The 18,760-nt window shown below is 40.7% G+C and overlaps 1 gene segment (V, D, J or C); it reads left to right on the top strand.

Moving 5' to 3' along the window:
* The first annotated feature begins 2,134 nt into the window (after positions 1–2,134).
* On the top strand, positions 2,135–2,738 carry LOC131518052 (immunoglobulin heavy variable 3-48-like). The segment is given in 2 exon segments: positions 2,135–2,248; positions 2,350–2,738. Coding segments are annotated over 2 exon segments (435 nt in total).
* The last annotated feature ends 16,022 nt before the right edge of the window (positions 2,739–18,760 follow it).

Genomic DNA, 18,760 nt, shown 5'->3' with positions numbered 1-18,760 from the left:
GAAATTATTAGAACAGATAAAAGGAATAAAGAGTGTAATAATACAAAAAATTAACAAATTGAAATGGATATCTGGAAAGCTAAATGCAATTTAAAAAGCATCTCTACTAGGAAATAGGTAAAACTCAAACAGATACAATAAGAATTAAGGAGGGGACATAACTGATACCAAAGAAGTGAAAAACAATAACAGAAAATGCCTACATAATTATAGACCCATTATTAGATAACTAAGGGCAACTAGGCAATTTCCAGAGACAAACAATCTGCAAGACTGTACATGAAGAAACAGAAAATTAACAGAATTAAAAGAAATAAAATTCAAAGTATAATCTAATCATACACCGCCCCAAATGAAAAAAGCTCAGTACACAGGGCTTTATCTATGAATTATATCAAAATATAAAAGAGACTTAATGACAATACCTCTCAGACTCTTACCAAAAACTGAAAAGAAAGGAATATGCCCCAATTCATCTACAAGACCAACCATACTATGCTGCAAAATCGAAAGACACCGTAAGAAGAGAAACTAAAGGCTGATATCTCAGATGGACATACATACAAAACTCCTAGCATAGTGAATGCAACAGCACAATGAAAGGGTCATATGTGACAATAGAGTCACATCTGTTGATCATCTACATCATCATCTATTAATACATATAAAACCAGATAAAATTCAACAAATTGTCATTATTAAAAATCTCAGCAACTGAGGGAAAGAAAGAAATAGCCTCCACAAAATCGTGGCCATAGATGAAAAGCCCACACCTGACAGCATATTTAACAGTGAAAAACTGAAGCTTTTCCTGTCACATTAGGAGCCGGGCAAGGATGCTCTTTCCCTACATAGGTATTCCACATGGTAACATGAAGACCAGTAAAATATGGGACCCAATGTATGTCATCTTGTCACATTGCTTATTTGGAGGAAAGTCACTTGAGTAACAGCTAGTCTAAGGAAACTGTGACCCTTCTTTGTCCCCCTGAGAGCAGGAAATAACTCTCTCCTGGGAAACTTCTTCCCCTATACCAGAATGGGAGAACGATCCTTAGCACCAGAAATGGAAACTTAGCACCAAGAAGGCTGTGCAAACAAGCCTTGTTAATTCCTCACTAATTGACTTGCCCAATCCCAAATCTCTGTCTTGTTAACTCTTCGCAAATCCATTTTTTTTCCTAAAAGGCACAAGTGCCACCTACTTTCTTCATTCTCTGGGTTTCGTATTATTAGGAAGCTTGTGCACATGCAAATGAAATTTATTATCTTCTGTAGATCTGTCTTATGTCAATTGAATCCTTAGACCAGACAAAGAACACAGAAGCAAAGAAGGAAAAAGCTTTCTGCTCCTACAAGTTGCAGATGTACCCATAAAAATTAGGTAAGAAAATGAAATAAAGACATGCAAATCAGTAAGAAGAAAATTATTTGTTTGAGAACCACACGAACTTACATATAGTGAAACCTTAGAAACTCCACAAAAAAAGTATCAGAACTAATAAACTCAGGAAAAGTTCAGGATACAAATCAACAAACAAAAATATGTTTTATTTCCATACACCAAAAACATAGTATATGAAAAAACTAACAACATCACACAATTGAAAATGGCACAAAATGGAGCACCTGTGTGGCTCAATCCTTTAAGTGCCTACTGTTGATTTTGGCTCAGGTCATGATCTCATGGTTCCTGAGTTTAATTCTGAGGCAGGGTCTGCCGTGATTGTGCAGAGCCTGCTTGGGATTCTCTGTCCCTTTCTCTCTCTCTGATCTCTCTCTCCTTCTATCTGTCACACAAAAATAAACACACATTAAAATTATATGGCACAAAATAAAGTATTTAGGATTAAATTTCACTAAAAAGTAAAATAACATACCAAACATGACCTGCTGGGAGAAAGACATGTAAAATGGCAAACACAGATGAAAAGATCACTGTGTTCACAGATTAGAATTATTTATACTGTCACAGTCCCTTCTGCAAGAAGTGATCTAGAAGTGCCTCTCAAACACTGGTTTTAAATTTGAAACAAATCTAAGTGTGGAGCCTGATATATAGTCAGAGGATATGCAAATAGGGCCCTCCCTGTGCTGATTAAACCAGTCCAGCCCCATCCCTGCAGCTGGGAGAGGAGCCCCAGCCCCGGGAGTCCCAGGTGTTCCCATTCTGTGATCAGCACAGAACACAGAAACCTCACCATGGAGTTTGTGCTGGGCTGGGTTTTCCTGGTTGCTCTTTTAAAAGGTAATTCATGGTGAACGAGGGACACTGAGTCTGTGAGTGGACATGACTGAGAAAGAGTGGATGTGTGACAGTTTCCTGACCAACATGTCTTGTGTCTGCAGGTGTCCAGTGTGACGTGCAGCTGGTAGAGTCGGGGGGAGACCTGGTGAAGCCTGGGGGGTCCCTGAGACTCACCTGTGTGGCCTCTGGATTCACCTTCAGTAGCTATAGAATGAACTGGGTCCGCCAGGCTCCAGGGAAGGGCCTGCAGTGGGTCGCATATATTAAATATGATGGAAGTAGCATATACTACGCAGACTCCGTGAAGGGCCGATTCACCATCTCCAGAGACAACGCCAAGGACACGCTGTATCTGCAGATGAACAGCCTGAAGACCGAGGACACGGCCACATATTACTGTGCAAGACACACGGTGAGGGGACCTCACTGGGAGCGCACACACAAACCTCCCTGCAGGAGGGCATCAGCACCACCAGGGGGCGCACACTAGGCACAATTCTGCTTTGTGTTCCCAGGAGCAGGTGCAGATGGAGGTTACAGGCAGGTTTCCTGTCAGGGTCTGGGGCTTCCTCTCCACACAGCAGTTTCTCTAGGGAGCCTCTCTGGTCACAGGATTCTGTGTTTATCTATTAACTCTCTGAATTAGCAACTGTGTTGTCATAGGAAAACTACCCTAATATGCACAAAGACACAGTTGTTTGCATTGCTTACTCCTATCCCTCAGTATGATTGAATTGCAGATTTCCTGACGCACAACACCTGAACCTTTACAGGAGTTCCAGATGCACTCAATGTGCAGCCAGGCCTACTGGAACCCCCAGACCCCCCATTATCTTCACCCAGCACTTGTCCCAAACAACGTGACACTTCCCTCCTGGCACTTGCTACTCAGGACTTTAAATAGCTACAGCTTTATCCAATTCCTCTAAAGAAGAGATAATTAATCTCCATGTATTAGTCAGGATTCTCCCGAGGAACAGAAACCAAAGTACATTGGTTTCCATGACTAAATACATTGATAAGCCCCACATTCCACTCTCACATGCTGGAGACCCAGGAAAACCAGTGGTATAATTCTCATCTGATTCTGAACTAGTTTCTAGTCTCAGAACATGAAGAGCTGATGATCTAACTCTCATAACAAGGTCCAGAGGAGACCAATTTTCCAATTCAAACATGCACATGGGAAGTAAAACTGAGGGAATTCCTCCACCTTCTGCATCAGTTTCTATTCAGAACTTAACGGAATGGGTGATGCCCAGACAGACAGAAACCTTGGATACAAATGCCAGTCTCTTCTGGAACACAGCACAGACATCCACAGAAACAGTGGGGAGTCTGGGTACCCATGATGAAGTCAAGATGACACATAAAGGTAATCATGACAAGTCAACCTCCTGTAAATGTGCAGTTCAAAGACTGAAGATTTAAAAGTCCATGCCATGACTTGCATGGAGCCTGGTGGGCATAGCTGTGCTTCTGTGGAGAAGGAGGGCAGAGTCGCATAGGGAGAATTGTGGTCTGAGAATCCCCTGGGAGACTTGGGGAGAGACAGTTCCCTTCTCGGGGTGCATTTCATAAAGGGTGTATTGCCTCTCGTGGGGCAGGAGAGCTGACAGGCACCATTGCACTGCCATGGTCATTAGCATAGAAGCCTCTGCTGAGAGCAGCTAACTGAATGCTGCCTCCTTGTTCTTCCTCACCATGAACTCCAAGCCCCTAGTGTTCATGCAGCTGCCCTTCTGGGATAAACAGCTCCAGCCACAGCACAGCAAGACCCTCTCACAGAGGATCAGTGGGGTCCCAGTCATATTGAGTTCATATAATTTGGAGTTTTCAAACCCAGCTAGAGCTCCTGAGATAAAACATAAGAGCCCTGTGCCACCAGGTGGGCCAATGGTTTGGACACAGGGTGAAGGCAGGGTTCTGATGGAAGCCTGGGACGCACAGGTACAGATTGTTCTCTTTGTGGGAGGGCTTCCTGAACAGGGGAAGCTGGGAAATCCAACTCAAGGGACTAGACAGGGAGCTGATGCCAATATTTCCTCCCACCAATCAGCATGGACAGAATTCAGTGAGCAGCACAGAACCTCCCACTAGAAGCTGAGCCACTGACACCAAGCTGTACCCCCGCTTGCCTTCCTCAGGTGCTTCCTTACTAGAGAAAGAGGGCCTGGAAACCAGATCAGCACCGCGCCCCTCCCTCAAAAGACGACATATACCCCCAAGGGCACCAAGTCTACTTACCATATAGTGAGGCATAGCTTCACCTCTAGGGGAAATAGGAATTAGCCTCTTTTAACAGGCAGACAAACTCACCTGGTTAAAACTCACAACATTGTGGACAATGTCTAAACACTCATCAATGGAGAAAAGGGGAAACTCTGCAGAGGACTTAGCTGAGGGACAGAGCAGCCAATACACGACAGCACAGTGCACACAGAATATGCAACAAATGCTTCCCAAAGTGTCAAGCCCTCAATAGTAATTGAACAATTCTCAATAAAGACACTACTCTAGAAGCAGAAAACAAAACAGGATTTTCTAAAACACTTAAGAAAGCAGAGACATAGACATACACCATGATGGAGGAATTCATCCCAAAAGAAAAAACGATAAAAGTTCATTGCCAGGGATATTATTAAAGCACATATAATTAATATGCCTCAAACAGAATTTCTAAAAACTCTCACAAGGAAAAATAATTTTTAACAACTATCATAAGGATACTTGCTGTGCTTGAGGAAAGCATAGGAGACATGAAGGAAACCCTTACTGCAGATATAAATGACCTAAAACCTAGTCATGCTGAAATTTTAAATGCTGTAACCAAGATGTGAAACTGATGGTATATAATGACCTCAAGGAGGAAAGCAGATGAATGAGCAAGTGACATAGAAGATAAAATTATGGGGCAAATGAAGCAGAAAGGAAGAGGAAAATTAAAATACTGCATCAGAAACATATACTTAGGGATCTCAGCAACTCCATAATGTGTACTAAAATTCTTTTCAAAGGAGTCCCAGAAGAAGGAGAGGGAGAAAACAAGGGAAGAAGAGTTATCTGAGTGAATTACCATGGGAAATTCCCCAAAATGGGGAAGGAAACAGACATACACATCTAGGAGGCACAGAGAATGCGATTATTTTAAAAAAGCAGGCCAACACTGAGACATATCAGAGAGAAATTGGTAAAATACACAGAAAAAGGAAAACCCTATAAGCACCAAGACAAAAGAGGTCACTAAACAGGGAAGAAAAAAGAAAAGATTATGGTAGATGTATCCACAGAAACATTCAGGCAAGAAGGGAGTAACATGAAATCCACAACATGCACAGTTGAAAATTATGCAGCAAGAATACTTTCTCCAGAAAGGGTCATTTGGATACAAGAAGAGATAGAATTTCCCAGAAAAGCAAAAACCAAAGAGTTCATGGTGTCTAAACAAGCGCCCTGCAAGAATTATTGGGGCGCCTGGGTGGCGCAGTCGGTTAAGCGTCCGACTTCAGCCAGGTCACGATCTCGCGGTCCGTGAGTTCGAGCCCCGCGTCAGGCTCTGGGCTGATGGCTCGGAGCCTGGAGCCTGTTTCCGATTCTGTGTCTCCCTCTCTCTCTCTGCCCCTCCCCCGTTCATGCTCTGTCTCTCTCTGTCCCAAAAATAAATAAAAAACGTTGAAAAAAAATTAAAAAAAAAAGAATTATCAAAGGGGACTCTTTGAGTGGAAAAGGAAGACTGAAAGAAACAAAGACTAGAAATAAGCAGAGAAAATCTCCAGAAACAGGGACTTTAGAGATAACACAATGGCAAAAGTTTATATCTATCAATAATCACTGTGAATGTAAAAGGGAAAAATGGTCCAATCAAAAGACATAGGATATCAGAATGGATTAAAAAAAAAATACAAGACCTTCTGTACACTACCTACGATAGACTCATTTTCAACCTAAAGCCACTGTAGATGGAAAGTGAGGGGAGGGAGAACAATTTATCAGGCTAATGGACATCAAAAGAAAGGTGTAGTACCAGACTCATATCACACTAACTAGATTTTAAACCAAAGTCTGTTACAAGAGATGAGGAAGTCAGTACATCATCATGAAGGGGTCTATCCAACAAGAAGATGTAAAGCTTTAAATATTTATACACCAAAAGTGTAAGCAATGATATATATAAATCAATTAATAAGAAACATGAAAAAACTTATTGATAATAATACAAGCATAATAATAGAGAACTTCAACATTCCACTTACAGCAATGGACACATCACCTAAGCCATAATTAATAAGGAGACAATGGCTTAGAAAGGCACACTGGACCAAATGGACTTAACAGATACATTCAGAACATTCCACCCTATAGCAACAGAATACTCATTCTTTTTGACTGCACATGCAACATTCTCCACAACAGATCACATACTATGTCATAAATCAGCTCACTACAAGCTCAAAAAGACTGAGATCATACATGCACATTTTCATACCAAACACTATGAAACGTGAAGTCAACCACAAGAAGAACTTTAGCACACCACTAATACATAAGCTTAAAGAACACTGTGGTAAAAAATGAATGAGGTTTTCAGGAAATTAAATAAGCAATAAAAAATGCATAGATGCAAATTAAAATAAAAACATGCCAGTGCCCCATCTGGATGCAGCAAAATGGTTGGAAGAGGGAAATATATAGCAATACAGGGCAAACTCAAGAAAGAAGAAAAATCTCAAACACACAACCACTTCACAACTAAAGAAGCTAGAAAGTGAACAGCAAATGAACCCTAAAGCCAGCAGAAGGTAAATAAAAAACATTAGAGCACACAAATGATAAAGAAACAAACAAAACATTAGACAGATCAATGAAAATATAAGTTGGTTTTTGGAATCATAAATAAAAATGATAAACCCAAGGCCAGATTTACCAAAAACAAAAGAGAAAGGACTAAGTCAATATAACCACAAATTGAAGATGAGAGATCACAACTAATAGCACAGAAATACAATTAGAAGAAAATATTTTCGAAATTTATATGCCAACAAACTGGTCAATCTGGAAGAACTGGATAAATTCCTACAGTAATGGAAACTACAGTAACTGAAATAGGAAGAAACAGAAACCCTGAACTGACTGATAATGAACAAAGCAATTGATCTGTAATCAAAACTCTACTGAAACACAAAAGACCAGGGCCTGATGGCTTCACAGGTGAATTCTACCTGATATTTAAAGAAGAGTGTAAATAATCTATTTAAGTAGCATAGCATATTCTAGTCTTATCAAACTGTTCCAAATAATAGAAATGAAAAGAAAACTTCCAAACTCATTCTATAAGAACAGTATGACCATGATTCCAAATCAAATAAAACCCCACTAAAAAGGAGATTTAAAATCCACTAGCCCTGGGGCGCCTGAGTGGCTTGGTCAGTTAAGCGTCCGACTTCGGCTCAGGTCATGATCTCACAGTCCGTGAGTTCGAGCCCCGCGTCGGGTTCTCTGCTGACAGCTCAGAGCCTGGAGCCTGTTTCAGATTCTGTGTCTCCCTCTCTCTCTGCCCCTCCCCTGTTCATGCTCTGTCTCTCTCTGTCTCAAAAATAAACATTAAAAAAAATAAAAAAAAATAAAATCCACTAGCCCTAATGAGCATGGATGCAACAATTATCAAGAAAATAATTGCAACTTGAATCCAGAAATACGTTAAAATTATCATTTACCACGATCAGGTGGGATTCATTCCTTGGTTGTAAGGGTGGTTCAATATTCACAAATGACTCAATGTCGTACAACACATCGATAAGATAAAGAATAAAAACTATATGATCCTCTCAATAGATGTGAAAAAGAGCATTTGACAAAGTACAGCAACATTTCTTAATAAAAACCCTCAACAAGGCATAGAGGAAACATACTTAAACATCATAAAGACCATATATGAAAACCCCACAGGTACTATCCACAGTAGGGAAAATAACCTTTTCCTCTACTGTCAGGAACACAAGAGGGATGCCCACTCCCATCATTCTACTTAACATAGCACTGGAAGTCCTATCCTCACAAACAGACAACAAAAAGAAATAAAGGCATTCAAATTGGCAAGAAAGAATTCAAACATTCACTCTTCACAAAGACATGACACTCTATATAGAAAACCCAAGAATCCACCAAAATATTGCAAGCACTGATACACAAATTCTGCAAAGTAACAAGATACAAAATCAACATGGAAAAATCTATTGCATTTGTATATAGTAATAATGTAGAAACAGAAAGACAAATCCAAAAAAATCCCATCCCCTTTACAATTGTACCAAAAATAATAGGATAACTAAAGGGTTAAAAGATCTATACTCTGAAAAATACAAACACGATGAAAGAACTGAGGATGACACAAAGAAATGGAAACACAGTCAATGTTCAGGATTGAAGGAGCAAGTATAGTTGACATGTCTATGCTACACAACGAAACAGGAGACTTTATGATTGAAGACTTCATGGTATATTACAAAGCAGTAGTCATCAAGACAGTATGCTACAAAGCACAAAAGAGACACACAGATCAATAGAACAGAATAGTAAGCCCAGATATGGACTCACACATGTATGGTCACCTCATCTTGAATGAAGTAGGAAAGACTATGTAATGGAAAAAAAAAAAAAGACAGTCTTCTCAACGAACGGTGTTGGGAAAACTGGACCAGAACATGCAGAAGAATGAAACCGAGCCACTTTCTTATACCATACACAAAAATAAATTCAAAATGGGTGAAAGACCTAAATGTGAGACAGGAGACCATCAAAATCCTAGAGGAGAACTCAGGCAGCAACTTCTTTGCCTGAGAAGTTCTTACTAGACGTGTTTCAGAAGGCAAAGGAAACAATAGCAAACATTAACAACTGGGGCACATCCAAATAAAAAGCTTCTGCACAACTAAAGAAACAATCAACTACTCTAAAAGGCAACCTACAGAATTTGAAAAGGTATTTGCAAATGATATATCTCATAAAGCCTTACTATCCAAAATCTACAGACAACATATCAAACTCAGCATCCAAAATACAAACAATCCAGTGAAGAAATGGACAGAAGACATGACTAGATACTTTTCCAAACAAAGCATCCTGATGGCTAATGAAAAATACTCATCATCACTCAACATCAGGGAAATACAAATCAAACTATTTTTTGTATTTGGATACAAAATACAAAGGACCTCACAACTCTCAGAATGGCTAAAATTAACAACTCAGGAAACAAAAGATATTGATGAGGATGAGGAGAAAATGGAACCCTTTTATACTCTTGGTGGGAATGCAAAGGGGTGTGGCCATTCCAGAAAACACTTTATTTATTTTTTTTAACGTTTATTTATTTTTGAGACAGAGAGAGACAGAGCACGAACGGGGGAGGGGCAGAGAGAGAGGGAGACACAGAATCGGAAGCAGGATCCAGGCTCTGAGCCATCAGCCCAGAGCCCGACGCGGGGCTCGAACTCACGGACCGCGAGATCGTGACCTGAGCTGAAGTCGGACGCTTAACCGACTGCGCCACCCAGGCGCCCCCAGAAAACACTTTAAGTACTTAAAACTGAAACTACCTTGTACTCCAGTAATTGCTCTACTAGTTATTCACCCAAAGGATACAAAAATTCTGATTTGAGGAGGCACATGCACCCCAATGTTTATAGCAGCATTAACAATGAGAGCCAAAGTGAGGAGAGAGACCAAAAGTCCACCGAGTGATGAATATATATATATATATATATATATATATATATATATATATAGACTAGAATATTATTAGGTCATAAAAAAGAATGAAATCTTGCCATTTGCAAAGATGTTGATGCAGTTAGAGGATATCATGCTAAGTGACATAAGGCAGTCCAAGAAAGACAAGCATGATATTATTTCCTTATATGGAGAATTTAAGAAACACAGCAGACGAACATAGGGGAAAGGGAAAAAAGAGCAAGAAAAAATATAAAAGAATCCAAGGATAGAGAACGAATTGAGGGTTGCTGGAGGACAGGGGTGTAGGGGATGCGTTAATGGATGATGGGGATTAAGTAGGCCAAGTGTTCTGATGCATACTGGATGTGAATGTGGGTGATGAATCAGTGAATTCTACTACTGAAATTAATATCACACAGTATGTAATCTAAACACAAACTTAAAAAGTTAGAAAAGTGGAAAAAAAGGAAGGCAGAAACATTGTCACAAATTGTCATCAACATGGAATCTAAGGTAGTGAGTCTAACTTCTTGCATTTATTCATTTTATCCCTAACTGCTAGTGGACATTGATTAACATACTCATGACTTTTACAGTGGTTCCAGGTGGGCTGGAATTCAAACCACAGCTGCCCTTCCCAACTCCACTGTGCCGACACCCCATGGGCAACTTGTCCAGACACCTGCACAAGAACCCAGGTTGGACCACAGCAGGGACCCTCATCTGCAGAACTGGAAAGTGTGGAGAGATGACCATTCCTGCCAGGCTCCAGGTTTCCTCCTGCGACTTTTCTGGCTCCGCTCCCTTATATTCCTTTCCCTTCTCTTTGAAAAGAAGCATGTCCCCTGTTTCTGGTGCATGAAAGTGAGGGGCTATGTGTTCTATAAAAGTTCAATATGACCGATCACTTACATGGGGACAAATAAAAACCCATATGGTGCAGCCTGTCTCATGGGATCCTATCACCCAAAATGGCAGAGTACAAATAAACCTAAATATGCATTTAGTAAAACACTGTACAGCACGTTGCAAAAGCATTAGGAGATGAGAAGCCTGGAATAATTCCACAAATGCTGTATGAGCTCCCCTTGGAAGGAAGAAGAAATCTTATACTCCCAAACATGCAAAACAAAAAATAATTTCAGGAAATGATAAAACAGTTTCAGTGTGTTCTATTCATGAAGTGTCTGACAGTGACAATGCACAGAATGAATTGTCAGCCTTTCACATAGAATTGTGAAGGAAAAATCTTGAGTCATGAACTTGGTTGTGGGCACAAAGCTCAATGGCTCCTGACAAATATAGAAACCCCAAAACCTGGAAAGGTTAACGTGTTTTTTGACCGCAGAGCACATCGATCAAATCTGACGAAAATCTGGCCAAAAAGACACACACAGCATATCTTGTGAAACTTGAGTTCAATTTCAGCATGAGAACAGAATTTCCATATATTATGAAAAAACCATGCCATGAAAATGAGTTACTACACACTATGAACTTAAAAACAAACAACAGAGACCAGAGACCAGTTAGGGAACAAGTCAACATTGAGAGAAACCAGAAAAAAAAAGATTTTAGTTATATTGTAAATCAAGAAATTACTAGGGTGCCTGCATGGCTCAGTTAAGCATCTGACTTCAGCTCAGTTCACGATCTCATGGTTCATGGGTTTGAGCCCCGTGTCAGTTTCTATGCTTACAGCTTGGAGCCTAGAGCCTGCTTCTGATTGTGTCTCCTTCTCTCTGCCTCTCGCCCACTTGCACTCTCTCTCTCTCTCTCTCTCTCTGTCTCAAGAATAAAAATTTTTAAAAAAATTATCAGTCACAAGCAATCAATAATTATGAAAACCAAAATTATACCTAAGAACCAAAGGCCCATAAAAAGAAATAGTATAAATGGGCTTTGTGAAAATCAAATAATTTTTTCTGAACACATGACAATCAATAGCAGTAAGACAAGTTACAGAGGAAGAGACAATATTCACAAATTGCATAACCACCAAGGGACTTGCATCCTGAATATGCTAAGAACCCTTAACAGTCAATGGGAAGAAAGGAAACAACCCTCTATAAAACAAGCAGAATCTTCCGTAGTAAAAATCCCATCCTAGAGGTTATAGACACATTAGGTAAGGACAGGAAAAGACTCTTCACTCCATCGACTGTCAAGGAAATTCAAATCAAGAATGCAATAGATGCCCTATGCACTCATCCTGAGGGCTCAGGTATGAAGGGAACACTGGCAACACCATCCAGGTGAGCATCCAGCACACGTGGGGCCTCAAACACTGCAGATAGGAATGAAACAGTAACACCAGCTCTGGAAAACTGTTGGCTGTTGCTTATGAAATTATACATGGATGAGTTAACATGTAACCTGAAAATACCACTCCCGAGTGTCTGCTGCAGAGTGAAATCCCATGCTCACAAAATAAATGGTGTGTAAATATTTATAGCATCTTAGTGTTAGAAGCTAAGAATCAGGCAAAAGTCTTTCAAAATAAAAAGGAATAAACCAAGTATGAAACTTCCATCAATGGGATGCTTTGCCACAGAAATGTGACGCTATTGATGCAGAATTGAAACTAGGAGAACCTCAAAGATATGATATGAGGGAAGGGAAGTTGTCTCAAAGACTACAGAGGTGGTGTGGCCTGGGACATTCACACAGCCAGCCCAGATGACAGTGTTTGGTTGGGTTTCTTTATCTCATTCTGCCCAACACTCACATGATAAGTTCCTCTGCCTCATGTTGAATGCTGTCCTGCCTTCAACAATGCTCTCATGTTTGAACTCTCCACAGACTAAACCCTACAACCTCGGACTCCTCTGAATGGAGAGTTGTTGAGATCATAATCTGACATGTGTTCTGACAGGAGCTGTTCCCTCCACTGTCCCTGGCTCTGGCTCTCTCCTGCAGGTGAGGAGGAGTAGGTTAGGAATCCTCCACTGAAACCATGTGTCTCCTGCAACTGACTCTCCCACAACATGAGGACCAGACCTTCCTCACCCTCATGTGTAAATGAAGTCAGTTGTACTGGAACAGATTTGCACCTGGGTTTAGTGGATGGCTCCAGCTCCCCCCTGCCCTGGGCAAAATTCTGCAGCTGCAGGTGGGGACAAAATAAGGGCTCAGTTTAGGGGTGAGTGGCAGCTGCACTTCTTTGAGGCTTGCTTGTCCTGCTGGCATGAGACCCCTGCCATACAAGTCAGGTCTGGGGCGACCAGGCTCCCAGCATCCCGAGTGGACTGTGCCCAGGGCAGAGTTTCCATCCTGGGAGTGGGGCTACAAACAATGAGTGAGTCCCACATCTCAGTGGCACCTGCTGGGGCTTGGCCTCAACAGCAAACAGCTTAGGGTCGCTGACATCCTGTCCCTCTGGGAAAGAGTCCTCTGAACAGGAGCTGGTCACCAGGAACCCTGGTATTGGTTGCAACAGTCTGGAGGGGAGGTTGCAGCCAGGCTCAGGGGCACATGCCTATAGTCCCAGCTCCTTGCACTGGAGTTTCCATTTGTTGAGCTGGGGTGGGGAAGGTAAGGCACATACCTTAGCTCAAAACTCTAGCTTTTCTGTAGGTCAGTATATTTTCTGGAATAATGTTTCTTCATGGGCTGTATGCCAACAAGGCCATTTGCAGACACTGTAAATATATCATTTGAGATTTTATTCATATTCCACATAGTAAACATTCAATGTAGTATTACTTTCAGGTGTAAAATATAGCGATTCAACATTTCCATACAACACCCAGTGCTCATTATGAGTGCGCCCCTGCAACCCCATCACCTACTTCCCCAAACCTCCTCCCACCTTCCCTCTGGTAACCATAAGTTTGTTTTGTATAGGTAAAAATCTGTTTTGTTGGGTTTATATGTTCCATGGGTTAAGCCTAAGACTCTTGATTTGGGTTCCTGTCTTGATTTCATGGATCCTGAGATCAAGCCCCATTTTGGTTTCTGCACTGACAGCAAAGAGACTGCTTGGGATTCTCCTTCCTGCTTCCTCTGCTCCTCCCCCCATTCTATCTCAACATAAATTTAAAAACGTTGAAAAAAGTTTATTTCTTGGTGTAGCTCTTCTCTCGTCTTTGTCCCATTTCCCATTTGAAGTTTCTTAAATTCTACATATGAATGAAATCATATATTTGTCTTTCTCTCACTTGTTTCAGTTAGCATAATACCTCTAACTCCATCCACATCATTACAAATAGCAAATGTCATTCCTTTCAGGGCTGAGAAACATTCCAGTGTATGAGTATGAGTGTGTGTGTGTGTGTGTGTGTGTGTGTGTGTGTGTATAGATATACCACATATACTTTATCCATTTATGAGCCAATGCTTACTTGGACTGTTTCCAGAGCTAGGCTGTTTTTGATAGGGCTGCTATAAACATAGAGTTGCAATCCCCTTGAAATTAGTATTTTTGTATCCTTTGAGTAAATACCTAGTAGTTCAATTGATCAATCATAAGGTAGTTATATTTTTAGCATTTTGAGGAATGCCCATGCTGTTTTCCAGACAAGCTGCACCACTTTCCATTCCCACAAGCAGTGCAAAAGTGTTCCTCTTTCTCTGTATCCTCACAAACACCTATTGTTCCTTGTGTAGTTGAGTTTAGTCATTCTGACAGGAGTGAGTTGATATTTCGTTGTAGTTTTGATTTATATTTCCCTGATGATGAGTGATGTTGAACATCTTTTCATGTGTTTATTGGCCATCTGTATGTTGCATTTTGGAAAGTCTATTCATGCCTTCTGCTCATTTTTAATAGGATTATTCATTTTTGGAGTTGAATTTTATACTATATATAGAACACCTGAAAAACTCCACCAAAAAAAAAAAACACTAGAACTGATACAATAAACCAGTAAAGCTGCAGCATACAAAATCAACATACAGAAATTTGTGCATTTTGATACAACAATAATGAAGCAGGAGAAACAGAAGTCAAGGAATTTATCCCATTTACAATTACACCAAAAACCATAAGATACCTAGAAATAACCCTCACTAAAGAGTTACAAGAGTTTTACTCTGAAAAACCTGGGACATTTATGGTACAAATTGAAGAAGACACAAAGAAATGGAAAAATATTCCATGCACATGGATTAAAACAAAAAACATTGTTAAAATGTTGATACTACCCAAAGCAATCTAGACATTCAATGCAAATAATTCAATGCAAATATCCCTGTCAAATAATACAAGCATTCCTCACAGAGCTAAAAAAAATAATTCTAAAATTATCATGGAACCACAAAAGACCTTGAACACCCAAAGCGATCCTAAAAAAGAAAACAATGGAGGCATCACAATTCTGGATTTCAAGCTATATTACAATGCTGTAGTCATCAAGACAGTACGGTCCTGGCACAAAAAGAGACACATAGACTAATGGAACAAGGAGAAAACCCATAAATGGTCAACTAATCTTTGACAAAACAGGAAACAGTATCAAATGGAAAAATGACAGTCCCTTCAACAAATGGTGTTGGGAAAACTGGACAGCAACAGGAAACTCTAATGGAACTGGACCACTTTCTTACAATCTACACAAAAACAAATTCAAAATGGATGAAAGACCTAAATGTGAGACAGGAAACCATCAAAATCTTAGAGGAAAACACAGGCACCAAACTCTTTGACCACGGTCAGAACAACTTCTTACTGGACATGTCCCAGATGCAAGGGAAACAAAAGGAAAAATGAACTATTGGGACCTCAAGATAGACAGCTTCTGTCCAGCAAAGACACAATCAACAAAACTAAAAGGCAACTGACAAAATAGAAGATATTTGCAATGGCATATCAGATAAAGGCTTAGTATCCAAAATCTATAAAGAACTTCTCAAACTCGACACTGAAAAAAACAATCTGGTGAAGAAATGGTCGGAAGACATGAATAGACATTTTTCAAAGAAGACTTCCAGATGGCGAAAAGACACGTGTAATGAGGCTCATTGTCACTCTTCGTCAGGGAACATAAATCAAAACCACAATGAGATAACACCTCACACCTGTCAGGATGGCTAAAATTAACATGGTGGGAATGCAAGCTGGTGCAGCCATTCTGGAAAATAGTGTGGAGATTCCAGAAAAAAATTAAAAATAGAACTATCCTGTGATCGAGCAATTGTTTTACTAGGTATTTATCCAAAGGATACCAAAATGCTGATTCTGAGGGGCACATGGACCCCAATGTTTATAGCAGCCCTATCAACAACAAGCAAATTGTGGGAGAGCCCAAATATCCCTCAGGAGATGAACGCATAAAGAAGATGTGGTAAATATATACAATGGAATATTACTCAGCCATCAAAAAGAATGAAATCTTGCCATTTACAACAATGTGTGTGGAACAACAACGTATTAACCTTAGTGAAATAAGTCAGTAAGAAAAAGTCAAATATCATATGATTTCATTTTATGTGAAATATAAGAAACACAACATTGAAGAAGGAAAAAGAAAATATGAGAAAAACAGAGAGGGAAGAAACAGGAAGAGACTTAAATACAGAGAACAAACTGAGGGGAAGTGTGGAAGTTGGGCTAAAAGGGAGATAGGCATTAAGGAGGGCGCTTGTTGAAATGAGAACTGGGTGTTATATGTACGTGATGAATCACTAAATTCTACACCTGAAATCAATACTACACTGTAGGTTAACACACTTAAATTTAAATTAAAAATATTACAAGAAAATTAAATACATACATACATGAACTCTTGGGAGTACCTCAAAATAGCAAGCTTCTGCACAGTGAAGGAAACAATAAACAAAACTAAAAGACAACCTATGGAATGAAAGAAGATACTTGTAAATGGCATATCCCCAGGGTTAGGATCCAAAGTATGTATATTTTTTAAAATTATTTTCACTTATCAGTACAGAGTGTGTGTCCATGCATACTTTGTGTGAGAAGAAAAACTCGTGTATTGTGGTAAGATCTCACTGAAACGAGATCCACCCTCTTCACTAAATTTTAACAGCACAGTACAATATTGTTAACTACACATGTAATGTTGTGGAGAAGACCTCTAGAACTTAGTCATCTTGCATAACAGAATATCACACACCTTGATATCTAACCCTCATTGCGCCTCTCTGCCAGCCCCTGGCAACTGCCACTCCACTCTGTTTTATTGTTATCAAAACCCGAATTCAGCTACCTGTTGCTGGAAAGGTCAACGTTCAAAGTTTTAGTTTTGGTAGGAAAGGAATTTGAGCTTTATGCACAAGGCCAGCCACTGGTGAGAATGCAGACTCCTGTCCAAAAGCCATCTCTGAGGTTTCTCCCTGATGCAGGGGGTTTTAAAGGAGTAGAACATATTTAATCAAACAAGGGAGTTCCATGGTTGATAACGTCTTTTGATCATGTGCAGACTCCACGGTGCAAGCTGCCAAAGTTACCTCAACTCCCTGGCATCTCCAGCTGAGGAGGGAACCACACATGCATGGGGGGAGACTGCCAGAGTCCAGGAAAGAACCCCAATAAGGGATTAGAGCAGAAAACCCCTGGGGATCACACATGGTCAGCAGTACTTTCTGTTCTCCCCAGCTGGCATAAAAAAATACTAAAGTACAACCTTGTACTTCACCAATCATGACAGAATACTGGGAAATGTTTCCTCAGTAAACTCAGAGGCTGCTTCACACCCAAAACCAAAAGGATCAAATAGCTTGAAAACTAATGTCTAACCAGAATGAGACATGAAAACGACAAAGGTATTTTTTTAGTCACCTATAAAGGTAAAATTGACAATGTCCACCTCCACATCCCAAGGAAGTCTCCATAATGAGGAAAAGCAGTCGTCCATAGAAAGTGACCCAGCAGTACCACAGGACATGGAATTGGTAGAGAAGTTCAGGGTGTTAAATTTTCATATCCCATATTCACTAGCTGGAGGAAAGATGGAATGTGTTGAATAGAGCCATGTCTCTGGGTCCAAGTCCTTACTATGTCCATGTGAGCACGGCTTGAACTGGCTCACCTGCTTCTCCCACATCCACCCCAGCTGAACTGTTGTGCAGGGTCACACAATGCCACACCCTGGGACTGTTGCCGAACCCCACAAGTGGATCCCAGGTGCAGGGGACTGGCCACCCGGTACAGCCCTCTGTTCTGTCAGATGGCCCAGACCTCACTTTGCTGAGGATCCTCCACTTATCCACTCTCACTGGCAGATGTCCCTGAGCAGGGGCATGAGGGTGGTAGAGGGCCAGGTCACCTTGAGTGCGTCCCTCTTGCAGTTTGCATTCTGGGCAATGCTGGTTCCTGTCCAGGGTTCTCAAGGTCGTCCTTCAGGGCGCTACATCTCCTTGAGGTGGTAATTACAAAGAAGGAGCTGCACAATGGCAAGGGCATTCAGATGACTGGTTGGCTGTCCTGTAGCCTGTGTTTTGGGACAAGAGACCTGTTATCCACATGTGGCCAAAGAAACCCTTTAGGTCCAGACATCTGCTGTTGATCACGCAGGATGATCAGGGAGACTTGCAGATGGACTACCCCTCCATGCCTCCAGACTGTTACTACCTCGGCTACCTGGAGGAGATTCCTCTTTCCATGGTCTCCATGGATACGTGCTATCAGGGCCTTGAAGGTATCATGAAGTTGGATGACCTTGCCTATGAAATCAGACGCATCAGCGATTCCCAACCTTTGAACACATTGTTTCTCAGATAGTGGCAGACACCAATGCAATGGGACCTACTTATAACCTGGGATATAAGGATGATAGGGACCCCTGTTCCTCAAGAAAATGCCAGTGAAGTCCTCAGGAT

Source organism: Neofelis nebulosa, chromosome 7 (genome assembly GCF_028018385.1).
Source record: "Neofelis nebulosa isolate mNeoNeb1 chromosome 7, mNeoNeb1.pri, whole genome shotgun sequence".
Lineage (NCBI taxonomy): Eukaryota > Metazoa > Chordata > Mammalia > Carnivora > Felidae > Neofelis > Neofelis nebulosa.
Note: the sequence above shows the minus strand (reverse complement) of the source record. Positions and strands in the feature narration are given on the sequence as shown.